The sequence below is a fragment of the Oryx dammah genome, unplaced genomic scaffold (assembly GCF_014754425.2).
Source record: "Oryx dammah isolate SB20612 unplaced genomic scaffold, SCBI_Odam_1.1 HiC_scaffold_29, whole genome shotgun sequence".
NCBI lineage: Eukaryota > Metazoa > Chordata > Mammalia > Artiodactyla > Bovidae > Oryx > Oryx dammah.
In genome coordinates, this window is record NW_024070213.1 from 86272071 (window position 1) to 86289617 (window position 17547).

The 17547-nt window shown below is 42.5% G+C and overlaps 1 protein-coding gene across 1 annotated transcript; it reads left to right on the forward strand.

Annotated features, from left to right (window-relative positions):
- The first annotated feature begins 1490 nt into the window (after positions 1 to 1490).
- On the forward strand, positions 1491 to 17469 carry LOC120858101 (testis-expressed protein 49-like). The gene is made up of 4 exons (XM_040233961.1): positions 1491 to 1500; positions 13578 to 13700; positions 16552 to 16696; positions 17114 to 17469. The coding sequence occupies exons 1-4, from the start codon at positions 1491 to 1493 to the stop codon at positions 17160 to 17162; spliced, it is 327 nt and encodes a 108-aa protein (XP_040089895.1). The 3' UTR covers positions 17163 to 17469.
- The last annotated feature ends 78 nt before the right edge of the window (positions 17470 to 17547 follow it).

Here is a 17547-nt window from a genome sequence, read left to right on the forward strand (position 1 = left end):
TCCAGATAATTCCATTCTTAATAGAAAAAAAAAATAACCAATTAATTTTACAATACTAACACAAACTGATAAAATAACATAAAACAATATAGAATACAGTACAAAAGAGGAACCCATAGACCAATAAATGGACAAATTCACTAATAGGTTAAGTTCAAGAATAAAGACAATCATATACCATCAAGTAGGATTTATTCCAGAAATGCAATGATGATTTACTATTAGGAAATAGATAAATATAAATACACCACACCTGTATGTCCAACAGTTATATCCAACTATCACTAGGAACTAAAAAGGCATTTGATACTTTTAGAAAACACTTTGTAAATTAAGTAAAAAAGGACATCATTAGCATAATATGGTATCTACCTCATATTTATACACAAAAATAAATTCTTGATGATGTAAAGACCTAAGCATATAAGACAAAACTATAGAAATATTAGAGGAAAATGTAAAATATTTTCACAATCCTAGGATGATTTCAGAAAACTTTCTTGTAGGACATAAGGCCCAGAAGCCTAAAATTAAAGATTGACAACCTTTCCTAAATAAAAATTCTGTATCAAAAGACATCATAAAGTTAAAGGTAAGAAAGCAACTAAGAGAGGAATTCCCTGTTAGTCTAGTGGTCAGGACTCCACACTTTCATTGCCAAGGACCTGGGTTTGATCCCTGGTCTGGGAACTAAAATCCCACAAGCCATGCAGCATGGCCAAAATTAAATAAATAAAAGAAAGACTAAGAGAAAATATTTGCTATTTATAGATGTGTATGTGTGTATACACATATTTATATATATACACACACCTCTATATAAACACAAATTTATAATTCGCACATACATATAAAACACACATATTTATAATTCATATATATAATATTCAGAGTACATAGAAAACCCCCAAGTAGGGCATCAATCCAGATTCTCCTTCTCATTCAACATCAGATATTTATTTTTTGGGAACTGACTGTGCCAGGCCCTGTGTTAGACACTGGGAATACAAAAGTGACTAACACAGACAATAAATAAACAAACAAGATATTCACAGATTATAACAAGTATAACAAGTATGGAAAGGATATAAGGGTGGGAAAGTTGATGCAATGGCTCAGGAGTTATAAACTGCTGGCCAGAGGGCCAGACTCAGCCTGCAGAGTGATTTCTTGAAAAAATTTGGTCCAACATCTAAAACTCAGGAGATTTTATGTAAATTCCACATTTCTGACTTCTCTTAAAGATTAGAACTGGCCTCACTGGCCCTAAGTTCCCACATGAGCACAAACGGCCAGAGTCAAGTAGCAGCTGCCCATTTTGATTGGACAAGTTTCTTGCTCAGTTTGTTTTATTCATTATCTGCCTGACTCTTGGAGGCAACTGAATTCATAGATCCCATGATGGAGAGTAACTTGGAGAGGTCCACTTTAGACAATAATCAAGGAAGCAATGTTTGAGCAACTTCATGAAAAATGAGAATGAACTAGCCATGTGTAGAGGTAAGGCAAGAACTTCATAAGAGTAAATTTCAAAATCTAGAAGCAGTTCAAGGCCAAAACTATAGCAAAGCACTTCCAACTCCCACTTTGATCACAGACTACTTTCACTGAATCCCAGTCAGAAACCTGTGACTCATCTCCCATTTGTAACAAGAATTTTTTTCTCCTATGGTTGATTTCTAGTTTCATACTGCTATGGTCAGAAAGGATGCTTGAAATTATTTCTCTCCTCTTAACTTTGTTGAGTCTTGCTTTGTGTGAAATTATGTGGTCTATTCTAGAAAATGTTCCTTGAGACTTGAAAAGAATGTGTACTCTGGTTCTTTTTTAGAAAATCATTTATCTATTTTTATTGACTGTGCTAGGTCTTCGTTACTCTACTGACTTTCTCTAGCTGTGGCGAGCAGGGTCTCCTCTTCACTCTGGTGCGTGGGCTTCTCGTTGTGATGGCTCCTCTTGTGGTGGTGCGCAGGCTTTAGGCACGTGGCCTTCAGCTGCTGCAGCTTGTGGGCCCTAGAGCATGGGCTCAGTAGTTGTGCATGGGCTTAGGTGCTCCTCAGCATGTAGAATCTTCCCAAACCAGGGATCAAACCCATGTGCCCCCTGCATTGACAGGCAAATTCTTATCCACTGCACCACCAGGGAAGTCCTGGTTCTTTTTTTGTTTGTTTTGTTTTGTTTGGATGTAGTGTCTTGTAGATATAAGTTTAGTCCAGCTGTTTTATTGTGTTCTTTAGGATTTCTGTTGCTTTACTGATTTTCTGTCTGGAAGATCTGTCCTTTGATGTCAGTGAGGTGTTAAAGTCTCCTGCTGCTGTTGCTGCAGTCACCATCTTCAGTGATTTTGGAATTCAAGAAAATAAAGTCTCTCACTGTTTCCATTGTTTCCCCACCTATTTGCCATGAAGTGATGGGACTAGATGCTATGATCTTAGTTTTTTCAGTGTTGAGTTTTAAGCCAGCTTTTTCACTCTCCTCTTTTCACCTCATCAAGAGGCTCTTTTGTTTCTCTTTGCTTTCTTCCATTAGGGTGGTGTCATCTGCATATCTGAGGTTATTGATATTGCTCCCAGCAATCTTGAATCCAGCTTGCAAGTCATCCAGTCCAGCATTTCACATGATGTACGCTGCATAAATAAGCAGGGTGACAATATACAGCCTCCTTTCTCAACTTTGAATAAGTCCATTGTTGCATGTCTGGCTCTAACTGTTGCTTCTTGACCTGCATACAGATTTCTCAGGAGGCAGGTAAGGTGGTCTGATATTCCCATCTCTCTAAGAGTTTTCCACAGTTTGTTGTGATCCACACAGTTGAAGGCTTTAGATTAGTCAGTGAAGCAGAAGTAGATATTTTTCTGGAATTCCTTTGGGTTTTCTGTGATCCAACAGATGTTGACCATTTGATCTCTGTTCCTCTGCCTTTTCTAAATCCACCTTGTACATCTGGAAGTTCTCGGTTAACATACTGTTGAAGCCTAGCTTGGATTTTGAGCGTTACCTTACTAGCATGTGAAATGAGCACAACTGTACGGTCATTTGAACATTCTTTGGCATTGCCCTTCTTTGGAATTGGAATGAAAACTGACCTTTTCCAGTGCTGTGGTCACTGATGAGTTTTCCAAATTTGCTGGCATGTTGAGTACAACACTTTACAGCATCATCATCCTTTAGAATTTGAAATAGCTCAACTGGAATTTCATCACCTCCACTAGTTTTGTTCGTAGTAATACTTCTTAAGGCCCACTTGACTTCACACTCCAGGATGTCTGATTCTAGGTGAGTGAACATACCATGGTGGTTATCCAGCTCATTAAGACCTTTTTTGTACAGTTCTTCCCACTTCTTCTTAGTGTCTTGTTTCTTTTAGGTCCATACTGTTTCTGTCCTTTGCTGTGCCCATCTTTGCATGACGTGTTCCCTTGGTATCTCTAATTTTCTTGAAGAGATCTCTAGTCTTTCCCACTCTATTGTTTTCCCCTATTTCTTTACATTGTTCACTTAGGAAGGCTTTCTTGTCTCTCCTTGCTATTCTTAGGAACTCTGCATTCAGATGGGTATATCTTTCCTTTTCTCCTTTGACTTTTGTTTCTCTTTTTTCAGCTATTTTGTAATACCTCCTTAGAGAACCATTTTGTCTTGTTGGGTGTATATTGGGTGTATGTATGTTATTAATAACACATATAATATCTTCTTCTTGTAATATAATGATTCCTTTATCATTAGACAGTGTCCTTCTTTGTCTTTCTTCATGGACTTTGTTTTAAAGTCTATTTTGTCTAATAAGAATATTGCTACCCCTGACTTCTTACTGTTTCCATTTGCATGAATTATCTTTTTCCATCCCCTCACTTTCAATCCATGTGTGTCTTTTGCCATAAAGTGGCAGCATACTGTATATTCTTCACCAGTCATTTTAATTGTGCACATCCTGAAATATCTATGCACAAAGACATTCAGGGAACTTGACTACCCTCTGCGAAGTTTGGTTTCAGTTATATTATTCAGACTTCTATGTAAAAATTCCACTCAATAGCAATTATGTTCTGTTTCTAGTATTCCCTTGAAGCCACTTCAGCTGCCCCAGAACTGAAGTCTGGGCTCATGTGACCAAGCTCTGGGGTACATAGGCTGACTCTAGAAGCTCAGGATAAGGCTATGAAACTCAAGGGAGTTGGAGTGTTGAACTCCAGGGCAATCTATCAAGACAAAGGTATGTGTATATGGCTCTCCTCCTAGGATATCTAGTCTTCCTAGAATGGTTAGGAACAATAACCACAAATCTCAAGTGAGCACTTGGGACTTCCTGATAATCCTGTTATATTTCCCTAGCCACTCTCCTACTCCTCAAGGCAACTTCACATCTATTCTCTCCTCAAATCTCTAAAATGCCCTCTCCCATCCTCACTCTGAGGTAATAACTTCCTTGTTTCTTATTTAACTAAGTAGGAGTAATCAAAAGACACTGTCCGTCATCACATCTAACATTCCACTGCATTTCTATCTTCCCTCTGCTACAATGAATGAACTAACTCCATTTGTCTGCTCTATCTCATCCACTTTTTTTGGGTTTATTTATTTTTGGCTGCACTGGATCTTTGCTGCTGTAAGTGGGCTTTCTCTAGTCGTGGCAAGTGGAGGCCACTCTTTGTTGCAGTGCAACGGGCTTCTCATTGTGGTGGCATCTCTTGTTATGAAGCACGGGCTCTGGAGCGCAGGCTCAGTAGTTGTGGCACATAGGCTTAGTTGCTCTGTGGCACGTGGGATCTTCCTAGAACAGAGACTGAACCTGTGTCCCTGCACTGGCAGGTGGATTCTTAACTACTGGACCACCAGGGAAGTCATGGATCTAATCCACTCTTAACCTCAAGGATTTTGCTCCTGTAATTATCCCCTTCTCCCTCAGTTTTTTCCCTCTTCCCAGATCATTCCCATAAGTATACACATGTGCTGTAATCTCTTCCATCTGGGAAAAAAAGGAATCCTCTCCTGATCATATGATCCCCTCAAGCTGTTATCCCCATTTCTTGCTCCACCACTCTCCCCACTCCCACTCCTGATTATACCAAAATTCCTAGGAAAAGTAGTTTATACTCATCAACAGGAGAAAAACAACCATGCTGATTGACCTCACTTTAAAATTCCTGATCACTAAACTCAAATGGGTCTTTATGGCTGCCCAAATGTCAGACTACATTTCTTTGTTCTATGCATTTTCTCACTCTGCTGAAGGCCTCTTCATATCTTCTCTTCCCTCATACCTCCACCATTTCCTCCCCTATCCTCACTCTCAGATAATGACTTTCCTTCTATTTCACAGTGAAAATGAAAGCAACTGGAAGATAATTTATATAACCCCTCACAAACCATATCTATCCATCTACCGCATCTGTGCCCATACATGTCTTATAATAACAAGCGAATGTTCTACACACTTAAGACCAACCCCTCCACTTGTGCATCAGATTTTTGACTATTCAAAGATACTTTGCTAGTACTACTCCAAATGTTGCATCAGTTTTTCTGTGTCTAACCATTCCTATCTACATACATACATGCTATAATTTTTTCCATCTTAAAACCTTACATCCTATTTCCCTGCCTACAGAAAAGCTTCTCAAAAGAATTGTCGGGTCTTTCTGTCTCCAAATGTCCTGCCAGTCTCTCTTGAACCTACATCAGTCGGGCTCTTGCCCCCACCAGTCCACTGAAACATACCTAGTCACCAGTGCTCCTATCCATGGTGATGTTGCTAAATTAAATGGTAAACTCTTGGCTTTCGTCTCATTTAACATATTAACAAGAAAGAGCAACAGAGCTCACCTGGTTCTGAATCCTGATGGTGCTAATGTTGCTTACAGTATGTCAGCTGGTAGAGGTTTGGGAATGTGGACCACCATAATGAGGAACTTGCTTCATACCCTTCTGTTACTTCAGAACTGGTTCGGAAAAAGTTATGTGTGGAGAAAATACTGCATTCTGTTTGGCTCTTAAAAACCACATCCATCCACCACGCTTAACCAGGCCTTTCTAATCTCAATTTCTACATTCATTAATTTAAGGAACACACAGTTCCTGACTGTGCTCACCCTTAGTTCCACAACACAAGTGATCTTACAGGACTGTGAGTTGTATTCAGAATGATTCTCTGGCCCCTCTCACTTTCTGACTGATTTCACCTTGTTAATACATTCACTCAAGTGGCTTGACCCTTTTCTGACTGCCTGTACTAGCACTTCAACCTGTTCTCCATGCTCAGATCAGCCACACTCTTACCTGGCTCTTCAGTGAGGGCTTTAACAGCAACATTAAAATGAATCTATTAACACTTCACATTCTTAACACATACTATAATGATATTTTTGAGTTATTCACAATTTTTCTTTGAAGAAAGTTTTTTTCCCCTTCTAGTAGATATGAGGGCCCACTCAACCTTTCCTTATTATAGTCATAATGAGAACTTGTAGAAGTGAGTCAACACAGGTAACTAAATATTCTGCCAGTCTCTGCCCCCTTCCTTTCTTTTCCTCCTGATAAAGAACCAAAATAGAAAAGCCAAAGAGGAAAACCGGGTGTGGAGAGCATATTTTGGTTTATCCTTGACTTGAGAAACTCATTCTTATCAGGTACTCAAAGCTAACTCACACTAAGCAAATTCAGAGTGCCCCATTTTCCTCACCTGTAAATGGAGATAATAATGCCTTCCTTACTGATCTGTTTTGGAGAGTAAATTAAATATACAATGTATGTAATACACCTGAGACCTAGCACATAAAACTGTATGACAGATGATTGGAAGAAAAGTTAAAAACCATAATTTTATTTACATAGGGAATATATACCTTTCCTCTGACTGGAATATATTTGCTACTCCAAACATACTTGCCAGGGTAGAGAGCCTGAAAAGCAATATATATATTTGGGTCATATAGCTTATAGGATCTTAGTTCCCCAACCAAGGATTGAACCTGGGCCCTTTGGCAGTGAAAGCTCCGAGTCCTAACCATCAGACCACCAGGGAGTTCCCATGGAAAGCAATATTTTTAACCATAAGATTTCTTGAGAAGCAACAAATGCTAGCTGGCATCAAAGGATAGCTCATCCCAGACCCTGAAAGAGCCTGGTCAATTGCAGTTGCTCACAGAAGTGCATCCCTGACCAGTGACCAGAACTCTCTTGTCCACCAATCAGTAATTCCTACCCCTCCCAGACTCACCTTACTGATCCTAATTCTACTAGTTGCCCCTGCAGGTTCAGCCCAGCTTCCTGAGTTCATTCACCTTGAGTGCCTAAGCTTTCCCTTCCCTATCCTGCCCAGGAGAGCCTGGCCACATATCTATCCTTTCCTTTGCTGAATCTGTCTCACCAGTTGCTTTGAGTCCTATTCTCCTATCTTCTTTTAGCATCACACCTGGACTCTTTTCTTGGTTCAGAAGTGTCTTAGAATTTCAGAAAAATTCCCTTATATGGCCCTTTGCTAAGACAACTCCCTTGCCTTGTTATATGAAAAACCTAGGTCAAGCTAGACATAATCCCAACACACATCTCCACTCAGGGCATTGCCCACTGACAGGCGTCTCAGAGGCAAATTGATGGGGATTGGTGGTAAAGGGTGCTTATGCTTGTTCTTGATTGGAAACGAATGACAGAGTCTGCCTGCCAGACTCTCTAGTGACTGCCCTCCAGCCACAGACACAGTGACCTCCGAGCTCTGCATATCCAAAGGGCCTCACTCCATCTTCCTCCACTGCAGCCTTTATCATTCCTCCTCCCAGAGGAATTCCATAATGAGTCCTCCTAGTTGCTCTTACTTCCAAATGAATCTCTTCAAAGAAAAAGTATATCTTTGGTAAAAACTGAGTATGTATCACTTGTATTCTCATTTTCTGGATCTTGCCAAAGGGATCCCATAGGTGGTTTTCCCCACCCTTGCTGGAAAGTACTCTGCTCAGTCTCCTAGTTCTCTTGACCTCTGCTAGCTGCCTGTTTGATGACCCGCTATGAGAAGACAGCTGGATATGCCATTCTTAGACTCCAGCAGAGGGCACTGTAGTTCTGGCTTTTCGAACAGGAGCGTGAATGGCACAATGCAGCCAAGAGTGAACTGGCCAAAGTCTCTGAGCCCCTCTACCTTTCTAAATGGATAAATGTACTGAAATTATTTTTGGAAACACTCATACATCTCATAGCTTCTGCAGACCGTCATCCTCATCCACCTGAAACTAGAGGGACAAGATACTCAAGCTACTCACAGTTAGATACTATCTAATAGACATTACTTGCAGTTGTCTTGAAGTTGGTATAACTGCAAGCAGAGTAATACCACCCTGCCAGAGCCTCAGGAATGGGCACCTCCAAGGTAGGTGACTGTGTCTGTATTGCAGCAGACAGACCACTTTTTTCACAGGGGTCTTTCCCTGCTGGTTCTCCCCACTGAGGCTGGTCTAATCCACTGAAGAGTGACCCACCAGGTTTGTCTTCTCTGTTCCCTCGATGCTAGCCATAGGAAATGGTGTTCTGCATTTAAGTGACACTCAGGGAGGCGAAGATCTGCTTCTGGAACAAGGTTATATTACTAAGTCCCTTACCCAACACAAGGCTTCTTCAGGGTGAGAAGACACCCTTGACAGGGCCCTCATTCAGCTATACACAAGAGAGCCCACTAAGAGGGTAGTTCTATCAGTTCATATTTTTCCTTAGCCTTTGGTATTTCCTGGAAACTCTGATGATATTTCAGAAGCCAATTTAATGTGGTGGTTAAGAGCATGGGCAGTAGAGCCAAAGTGCTGGGTTAAACTCGTGTCTTGGCCATAAGCTAGTCATGTGATCTTGGCAAATCAGTAAACTTCTCTGGGCCTCCGTTTCTCCATTTATAAAATAAAGTAATAGTACCCACGTTTTACAGTTGTGCCAAGCACATTCATTGCATATCAGCTCTTATTGTTGTTATCGCTAGAAGATCCATGCAGTCCATTTTATATCAGCAGTCTGCAACCAGCACTGTCTCTCTCTTATCTCATGCACCCCCCAACTTTCCCTGTGTTCAGAATTCTGAAGAACTCCACCACTTTAAGGAAGATATTTTCAGAGGTAAAGGAACTGCCCCCATGTGTAAAATGTGCCCTGAGAATTGGTCTGGTTGCCTGGGTTTATGTTCTTGTTCACTTTCTCCCAAATCACTGACAATTTCCTGATGTCAGGAAAGACTAAGTACAAGATAGCTTCCAAAAATATTTCAACCAGTTTCAGTCTGTGTTAATACTCCAGTCAACTTGCCTCATATCTGATACAACCTCTTAGATAGGAGTCATATTTTATGTACAATACCATAACATCTAGAAATGTTGTTTGCATTTCTACAAGTATGTTCTACAAATATCTTGTATGCATTTCTAGTCTGGGTGGTATTACTCTGCTTATAGTGACACCAACTTCAAGTAATATCTGTTAGATAATATCATCACTATGTACTAAGAATCTGGAACAGACAGGCAAATACCTTAACCTAAAATTCAGAATTCTGGGAGTCACTGAGGTAGCGTACATGCTTAGTTGTTCAGTTATGTCCAACTCTTTGTGACCCCATGGGCTATAGCCCACCAGGCTCCTCTGTCCATGAAATTCTCCAGGCAAGAATACTGGGGTGGGTAACTATTCCTTTTTCCAGGGGATCTTCCTGACCCAGGGATCAAACCCAGGTCTCCTGCATTGCAGGAAGATTCTTTACCATCTGAACCATCATAGGTAGACCCATTCTAAAAAGTTTTCAGCCTGAAAACATTGTGGCCAATCAGCCCCAGTTCTAACTAACAGAAACAGTGGGCAAAGCAGTGGGAAACTAAGATTTTGTGACCTTCTTAGGGGCCCTGGGAAGCTTATACTACTGAGAAATCTGCAACATAAATTTGGAAAAGTAGAAGATCCAGCCATACTTTTGCATTACCCCATATATCCTTCACAGTCCATTCAAAGCATTAAATCTGGTCTTTTGGTAATTCCTAATTTATGGCCTGGTTCTAGAAGAAGCTGTCAGGGCCCTTCCTATCTATTTACCACAAAAAACCATATGGAGTATAGTATTAACTAAGTGGATGAAGAACCTCTGTTATACCATCTGCCAAAAAAATGATGAATTTTTCTCCCTTGCCACAATGGAATTTGCTTATAAAGAGTTCATTGCATTGCGCTATCCAGAACATGCTCTTTCACAGTAGCTGTGGCATGATTCTTACCTACCCCTCACCACCCTTCACCTCGGGTGGCTTCCACAACTTGGCAAAGTTATGGGTTACCAAAAATATCTTCCAGCTTGCCAAATACTGATCCGAAGAGTAGGCCAACTGGTGCTTGATTCACGAGGAAGGCATCCAAGTGGGTGACACTGTCTAATATGCCTCCAAGCACATGGTAACCCATACAGGAAGCTAAGCACCCACTACTCAGAAACTGACATAACAGTCATCTGATAATAATCATACGGCTATACTTTAAAGAACTATCAGCCTGAGGCCTCAGGACCAGAGAAAGAGTTCCCTCTGTCACCGGCACCCTAATCAGTACTTGCCTGCAATCCAGGTCCCATTGCTCACTAGGAATATGCTGTTGCTCTTTCTTGGTCTACACTTACTTGGCCATGGACATTCTGCCACCCTCACTTAGCCCAAAGTCAAACAACCAAACTCAAATGACACTGTTTCTAGGAAATGTAACCTGTGATGAAGTACAAAGCCAACCCCTGGTTCAGTCCAGGGTTCCACCTGTCCCAGCCCTCAACTGTCAGTGGAGGGGACTCAAACCTTGCCCCACTCTGTGGTGTCACTGTCGCAGAGAATGTTAAGGGTGTCCATGGGAGGGCAAAAGGGAGGATGGAGGGACAGAGATGATGAACAACATGTGGGGCCAAGCAGAATAAAGGGGAAAGCAGGAACTGCAGAAGAACTACAGAACAGCAGGCATCCCCACCACCCACCCAAGATGAGTCCGCAATCTCAACAATTTCCAGAGAGAATGGCAAGCTTTGACCCAGTTCACTACAAGCTCAGGATTCTGAGATGCAAGCCAAATCTAGCCTATTTAAGTAGAACATGAATTTTTTTTTAAAGATAGTGGTAAGACTACACCAAACTTAAAAGCTTCCATGTGGCAAAAGAAACAAATTGAAAAGACAGCCTACAGTATGGGAGAAAATACTTGCAAACCATATATATGATAAAGGGTTAATACCCAAAACACATAATGAATTCCTACAACTCAACAGCAAAAAAAGAAAGAAAATCCAACTAAATGGGCAGAGGATCTGAATAGACTTCTCCAAAGAAGACAAACAAATGGCCAACAAGTATATGAAAAGATGCTCAACATCTAATCACCAGGGAAATGCAAATTAAAACCACAATGATATATCACCTCACACCTCTTAAAGTGGGTATAATAAAAAACAAAATCCACAAAACTTAACAGCATTGGTGAGAAGAAAAGGGAACCCACATGCATTGTGGTAGGTAAGCAAATGGGTACAGCCACTATAGAAAACAGGGCAATTTCTCAAGAAATTAAAATAGAACTGCCATATGATCCAGCAGTCTCACTTCTGGTATATATATCCCCAAAGAAACTGAAATCATGATCGTAAAGGGATATCTGCACTCTCATATTTGTTGCAGCATTATGCACACTAGCCAAGACATGGAAGTAACAGAAATGTCCATTAGGGCTTGGATGGATTCTTTTAATGTGGTAAGTGCATACAACAGAATATTAGTTGGCCTTAAAAAAAATAGGGAAATCCTGACACTTGCAACAACATGGATGAACCTGGAAGATATGCCAAGTGAAATAAGCCAGACAGAGGACACATATTACATACCACTTATGTGAGGAATCCAAAATAATTAAACTCAATAGAAGCAAAGAATACAATAGTGTTTACCAGAGGCTCAGGGGAGGAAAAAACAGGAGGGCAATAATCAAAGAGTACAAAGTTTCAGTTATGCAAGAAGAATAAATCCTAGAGATCTACTGTACAGCATAGTATAGTTAATACTATACTATATACTTAAAACTCTACAAAGAGATTAGAGTTCATGTTAGATGTTCTTGTTACAAAATAATAATTAAGAAGGTGAGAGGAAGTTTTTGGAGGAGATGGATATGTTTGTGGCATAGATTTTGGTGATGGTTTCACAGGTGTATACTTATCTCCAAACTCATTAAGTTGTATAAATTATATACATAAACTTTTTTTATGTGTGTTTCACAACGAAGTAATTTTTATTAAAAAAATTTATTATTCAGGTGTGTCAGGTCTTCGTTGCAACATGTGAGACCTTTCACTGCAGCCCACAGACCCTCTAGTTGTGGTGTGTGTGCTCAGTTGCTCTGTGGCGTGTGGGACTTAGTTCCCTGCCAGGGATCAAACCCAAGCCCCCTGCATTGCAAGGCAAACTCTTAACCACTAGACTACCAGGCAAGTCCTTGAAATAGTTGTTTAAAAAATATTAGGAGGCACATAAAAACTGTAGAAGGGACAGAGAACCAAGTTTGGCAGATAGTAACCAGAAACAAGGTTCACAGTCATGCCATAGACCTGGCTGTGCAGATCCGCCAATGCATTCAGTGCTGTGGTGGGCACTGCCGGCACCGAGGACACTGGGCCCCAGACAGTGCTGCTGGAGACAAGAGGCAGCTTCACTGCCCCAACCTCCATCAACAGAAAAAGACTTCACATGGTCCCAACTTCTTTGCAACCCCAATCTTTGATTCAGAATCTGAAGAAGACGTGTTGATTAGCCTAGCCAAAACTCTTGGCCCTTGGCCTTGCTACAAGAGAGGCTGAGTCCATGCAGGCTGCTATAACAAAATACCATAGACTGGGTGGCTTATAAACAGAGATTTATTTCTCACGGGAGACTGGCAGTCCAGGATCAGGAAGCCAGGTGAGGGCTCTCTTCCAGGTTGCAGACTTCCTGTTGTTCCCTCACGTGGCAGAAGGGGCCAGGAAGCTCTCTCAGGCCTCTTTTTATAAGGGCACTTATTCCATTCATGGGGGCTCCATCTCATGAATCACACCCCAAGAGCCCCACCTCCAAATGCTATTACCTTGGGCATTAGGTTTTCAACATATGGATTTGGGGGGAGGATGGAGTGGAGGGAATTCAAACATTCAGACCACAGCACTGGGTAAGGAAAATCTCATCTTTTCAGTCACTATAAGAAGTTACAGATTTTGCATCTGAGATTTCTAAACCCCCATAAGAATGCTAAGACTACACTATCCCACTCTATACTGCCTTCCCAGCTCCTGGCCCTGTCCCTCTCCATTTGACCCAGCACCAGTCCATCTCTAAACCAATAGCAAGCTGAGAGCTCTCTAATGCTCCTAACACACTTGATGCCTGCTGCCCAAAATGCTCTTCCTGATACTACTGTGTCCCATGAACCCCTTCTTACCCTGCAGCACTTGGCTTGTGAGGGGCTTGGAGGGACCCCTGCCTGTGCCGGGTTAGCGTGGAGACCAGAGACTGAGAAAGCCAAACAATCCCATTTGCTAGGCACTCAGACCAAGTCTGCTCTCGTTTCAGACCAGAAGGATCCAGTGCCCACGAGGCTTCCCCCTATTTCCTCAGAAGATGGGAATTATTCTGTGCACCAAAATAGCCACACAAAGTACCACGAAGCTGTTCGGAAGGTATCGTTAAAGACATGTAAGTATCTTGGGTTTGTCACAATTCTAGGGGCAGAAAAGGTGGGTCTGAGTTGCTAAAGTGGCTGGGATGTGGTGGGCACTGTTTTAGAGCAGGCGGCGAGGTCAAAAAGAGCCAAGAAGAGACTGAGAAGAGGGAGAAAGTGGGCTCCAAAAGTGAGATAAACAAGATAAGATAAAAACTGAATCAGAATTGACAGCAGAAGATCTACCCGTGAGTACTTTCTGTCTCTTTCAAGTGTCTCACCGTGGATAAGTCACGTATCCTCTTTAAACTTGTTTCCTCATTCATTAAAAAAAAAAGGGCAGAAAATGCCGACTCCACCAATCTTACAGGATTGTTATGAGGATCAAAGCTTGTAGCTGAGAGGTTAAAGCGTCCGCCTGGAATGCAGAAGACCGGGTTTCGATCCCTGGGTCGGGAAGATCCCCTGGAGAAAGAGATGGCAACCCACTCCAGTACTCTTCCCTGGAGAATCCCACGGAGGGAGGAACCTGGTAGGCTGCAGTCCATGGTGTCGCAAAGAGTCAGACACGACTGAGCGACTTTACTTTTTTTCAACTCCAAACAAACTGTGTGACCTTGGGCAAAATCCTCTGATCACGTAACTTCTCTGAGTGAGTGAAGTCATTCAGTCGTGTCCAACTCTTTGTGACCCCATGGACTGTAGCCCACCAGGCTTCTCTGTCCATGGGATTCTCCAGGCAAGAATCCTGGAGTGGGTTGCCATTTCCTTCTCCAGGGGATCTTCCCAACCCAGGGATCGAACCCGGGTCTCCCGTATTGCAGGCAGACACTTTAACCTCTGAGCCACCAAGGAAGCCTCTAGACCATCTGAAAACTGGAATAACACTCTAGTGTTTTTTGAGAAAGAGAAACTTACATTTTAAAAAGTACCTAGGACAAGCTGCAGTCCATGGGGTCGCTGAGTCAGACATGACTGAGCGACTTCACTTAGACTTTTCACTTTCCTGCATTGGAGAAGGAAATGGCAACCCACTACAGTGTTCTTGCCTGGAGAATCCCAGGGACGGAGGAGCCTGGTGGGCTGCCATCTATGGGGTCGCACAGAGTCGGACACGACTGAAGTGACTTAGCAGCAGCAGCAGCAGGACAAGCTACTGATATAGGCAGATACTTGCAGGAATCTCCAGGGAATTCTGCTATGTAAAGAAAGCCAGTCCCCAGAAGATCCCATACTGTATGATGCCATTTATACAACACTCTTGAACTGACAAAATTACAGAACTAAAGAACACATTACCGATTACCAAGGAGTGGAGGGAGGAGTATGTGACTGTAAAAGGGCAACTCTGGGATCCTGTGGTGACAGAACTGTATCAGTATGTTAATAGCCTAGTTGTAACTGAAAAGTGGGAATGTGGTGTTTTTTGTTTTTTTTTTTTTTTTGCTTAATCGTATTGGACTCTTTGCAATCCCATGGACTGTAGTCCCCCAGTCTCCTCTATCCATGGGATTTCCCAGGCAAGAATACCAGAGTGCACTGCCACTTCCTTCCTCAGAGGGGCTTCCCAACCCAGGGATCAAACCCGAGACTCCTGCACTGGCAGGCAGATTCTTTGCCGCTAAGCCACCTGGAAGGCCCCAATAATATAGTAGGGATTTTTTTAAAAAAATAATAATTATAAAGACTAGATAGCCAGAATATTAGGCTATAATTCTAAGTTTTAAAACGTATACAAGTTTTATACACTGGTATAATTAGATTTATACAATAAATTAAGAGTGAAAATCCAAAAAAAGAAAATCTAGGTAAGTCTGATATTCAAAATTTTTTAAATATCTAATACAACATTTAAAATTTAACAGGTACTGGATAAATTATAGGACTTCCCTAGTGGCTCAGACAGTAAAGCATCTGCCTACAATGTGGGAGACCCCGGGTTCAGTCCCTGGGTCAGGAAGATCTCCTGGAGAAGGAAATGGCAATCCACTCCAGTATTCTTGCCTGGAAAATCCCACGAATGAAGAACCTGGTAGTCTACAGTCCATGGGGTCGAAAAGAGTCAGACACGACTGAGCAACTTCACTTTCACTTGATAAGTTATATGTTGCTGCTGCTGCTGCTAAGTCGCTTCAGTTGTGTCTGACTTTGTGTGACCCGAGACAGCAGCCCACCAGGCTTCCCCATCCCTGGGATTCTCCAGGCAAGAACACTGGAATGGGTTGCCATTTCCTTCTCCAATGCATGAAAGTGGAAAGTGAAAGTGAAGTCACTCAGTCGTGTCCGACTCTTAGTGACCCCATGGACTGCAGCCTACCAGGCTCCTCCGTCCATGGGATTTGCCAGGGAAGAGTACTATAGTGGATTGCCATTGCCTTCTCACAATTATATGTTAGCAATACCTAAATATAAGGCAGTATCACTGCTAAATTTCAGAGAATTTCCTGAAATAATCAAAGGGGGAGGGAAGGAAGAACCAGTAGACCCATCTTGCACATTTTCCAAGTGGGATGTGTGGTTAGGACTCTGCACTCTTATTGCTGAGGACCTAGGTTCAATCCCTGGTTGGGAAACTTAAGATCCCACAAGCCATGTGGCATGGCCAAATAGAAAAGAAACCAAGTAGGTGGACCACTTGTTTTTGCACCACCTTAGCACTTGGGGAAAGCGCTCTTAGAGATTGACTTGTGGTAAACACCAGAAGAACCAAGACTGATTCCACTGACCATGTAGGGTGTAAGATGCTGAAATCCAGAAGTGGAGCCGAGTGTGGTGACTACATTTCCGGGACTTCTCAGCATCTGGTCAAGCCTAGTTGCTACGTTGGGCTTGTGGTGCCCTAAGGCACAAACTCTAAGAAATCTGATAACCTGCCTAACCATTCAGTCCCTAATCAGGTCTTCAGGGTCCCCCTGACTGATGCTCAGAACTTCAGCTTCTGGCGGTCCAACGCTGCAGGAGTGCGCCCAGAAGAGACCATGCCGTGGATCCGGAACCCCCGCCACTGCCTCATCAAAAGCGCAATGACCAGGTTAGGCTGGGAGGGGGGAGGGTGGGGAGATCACTTAAATCCTTGGAGATGCTTTCCATCTTATTCAGAGTTGGGAAATGGAATAGGAGGTTTTGGTCTTTCCAGGGAAAACTGGCCCCGGAATCTGGGCAGTAGTGGCTACTGCTAGTAGTGGCTATTCAAAGGAGCTAAAGATTCATCCATGTCTTTGTGTTTCACCTTATGGCTATGACTTCTGAACACTCAAGAATCTACAGCATTCCTGTGGGAGGCCTGGAATGTTTCTGCTCCCTTCGCTGCCACCTCCCACCCCTCTAAGCACCACCCATTGGCAGCAGCTCCACTTCTTCATTACTACCCCTGCCCATTCAAGGTTTAAGCCCCACCCCACCCCCAGTCCAGCCTAACCTAGCTGAATCTGAGACTGTCTCTTTCCAGGTTTATGGATCACTCTATTCTCCATGACAGGAACTTCAGTCTGTATTAACCAGGATACGTTTGCAGAAGGACAAGATAGTACTGTGGATGGAGCGATGAAGAGGTGGTATCCTGGTTTCAATGGCTGACTAATGGGGAGAGGGGACTGAGAAAGTGCAATAAATAGACTGATCTAGAAGTAACTTGTGTACACAGGAAATGAGTGAGTAGGAAATTATTCCCCAATTCCTGTGAGATCAGGATTGTGAGAGACTCCTGAAGGAGTCGGAGCTTGGTGCTTAGTTTGGGAGGGGCCAGGACAGACCACTACAAGGGGTTCTGACCTCATGTATGGCAGGAGTCAGAGTAACGAATGCTGCCGGGCCTCAGAGGGGTCACATTCTCTGCAGACACTGCAGCTTCATCTTAGCAGATGAGAGGTCTACAGAACCCCT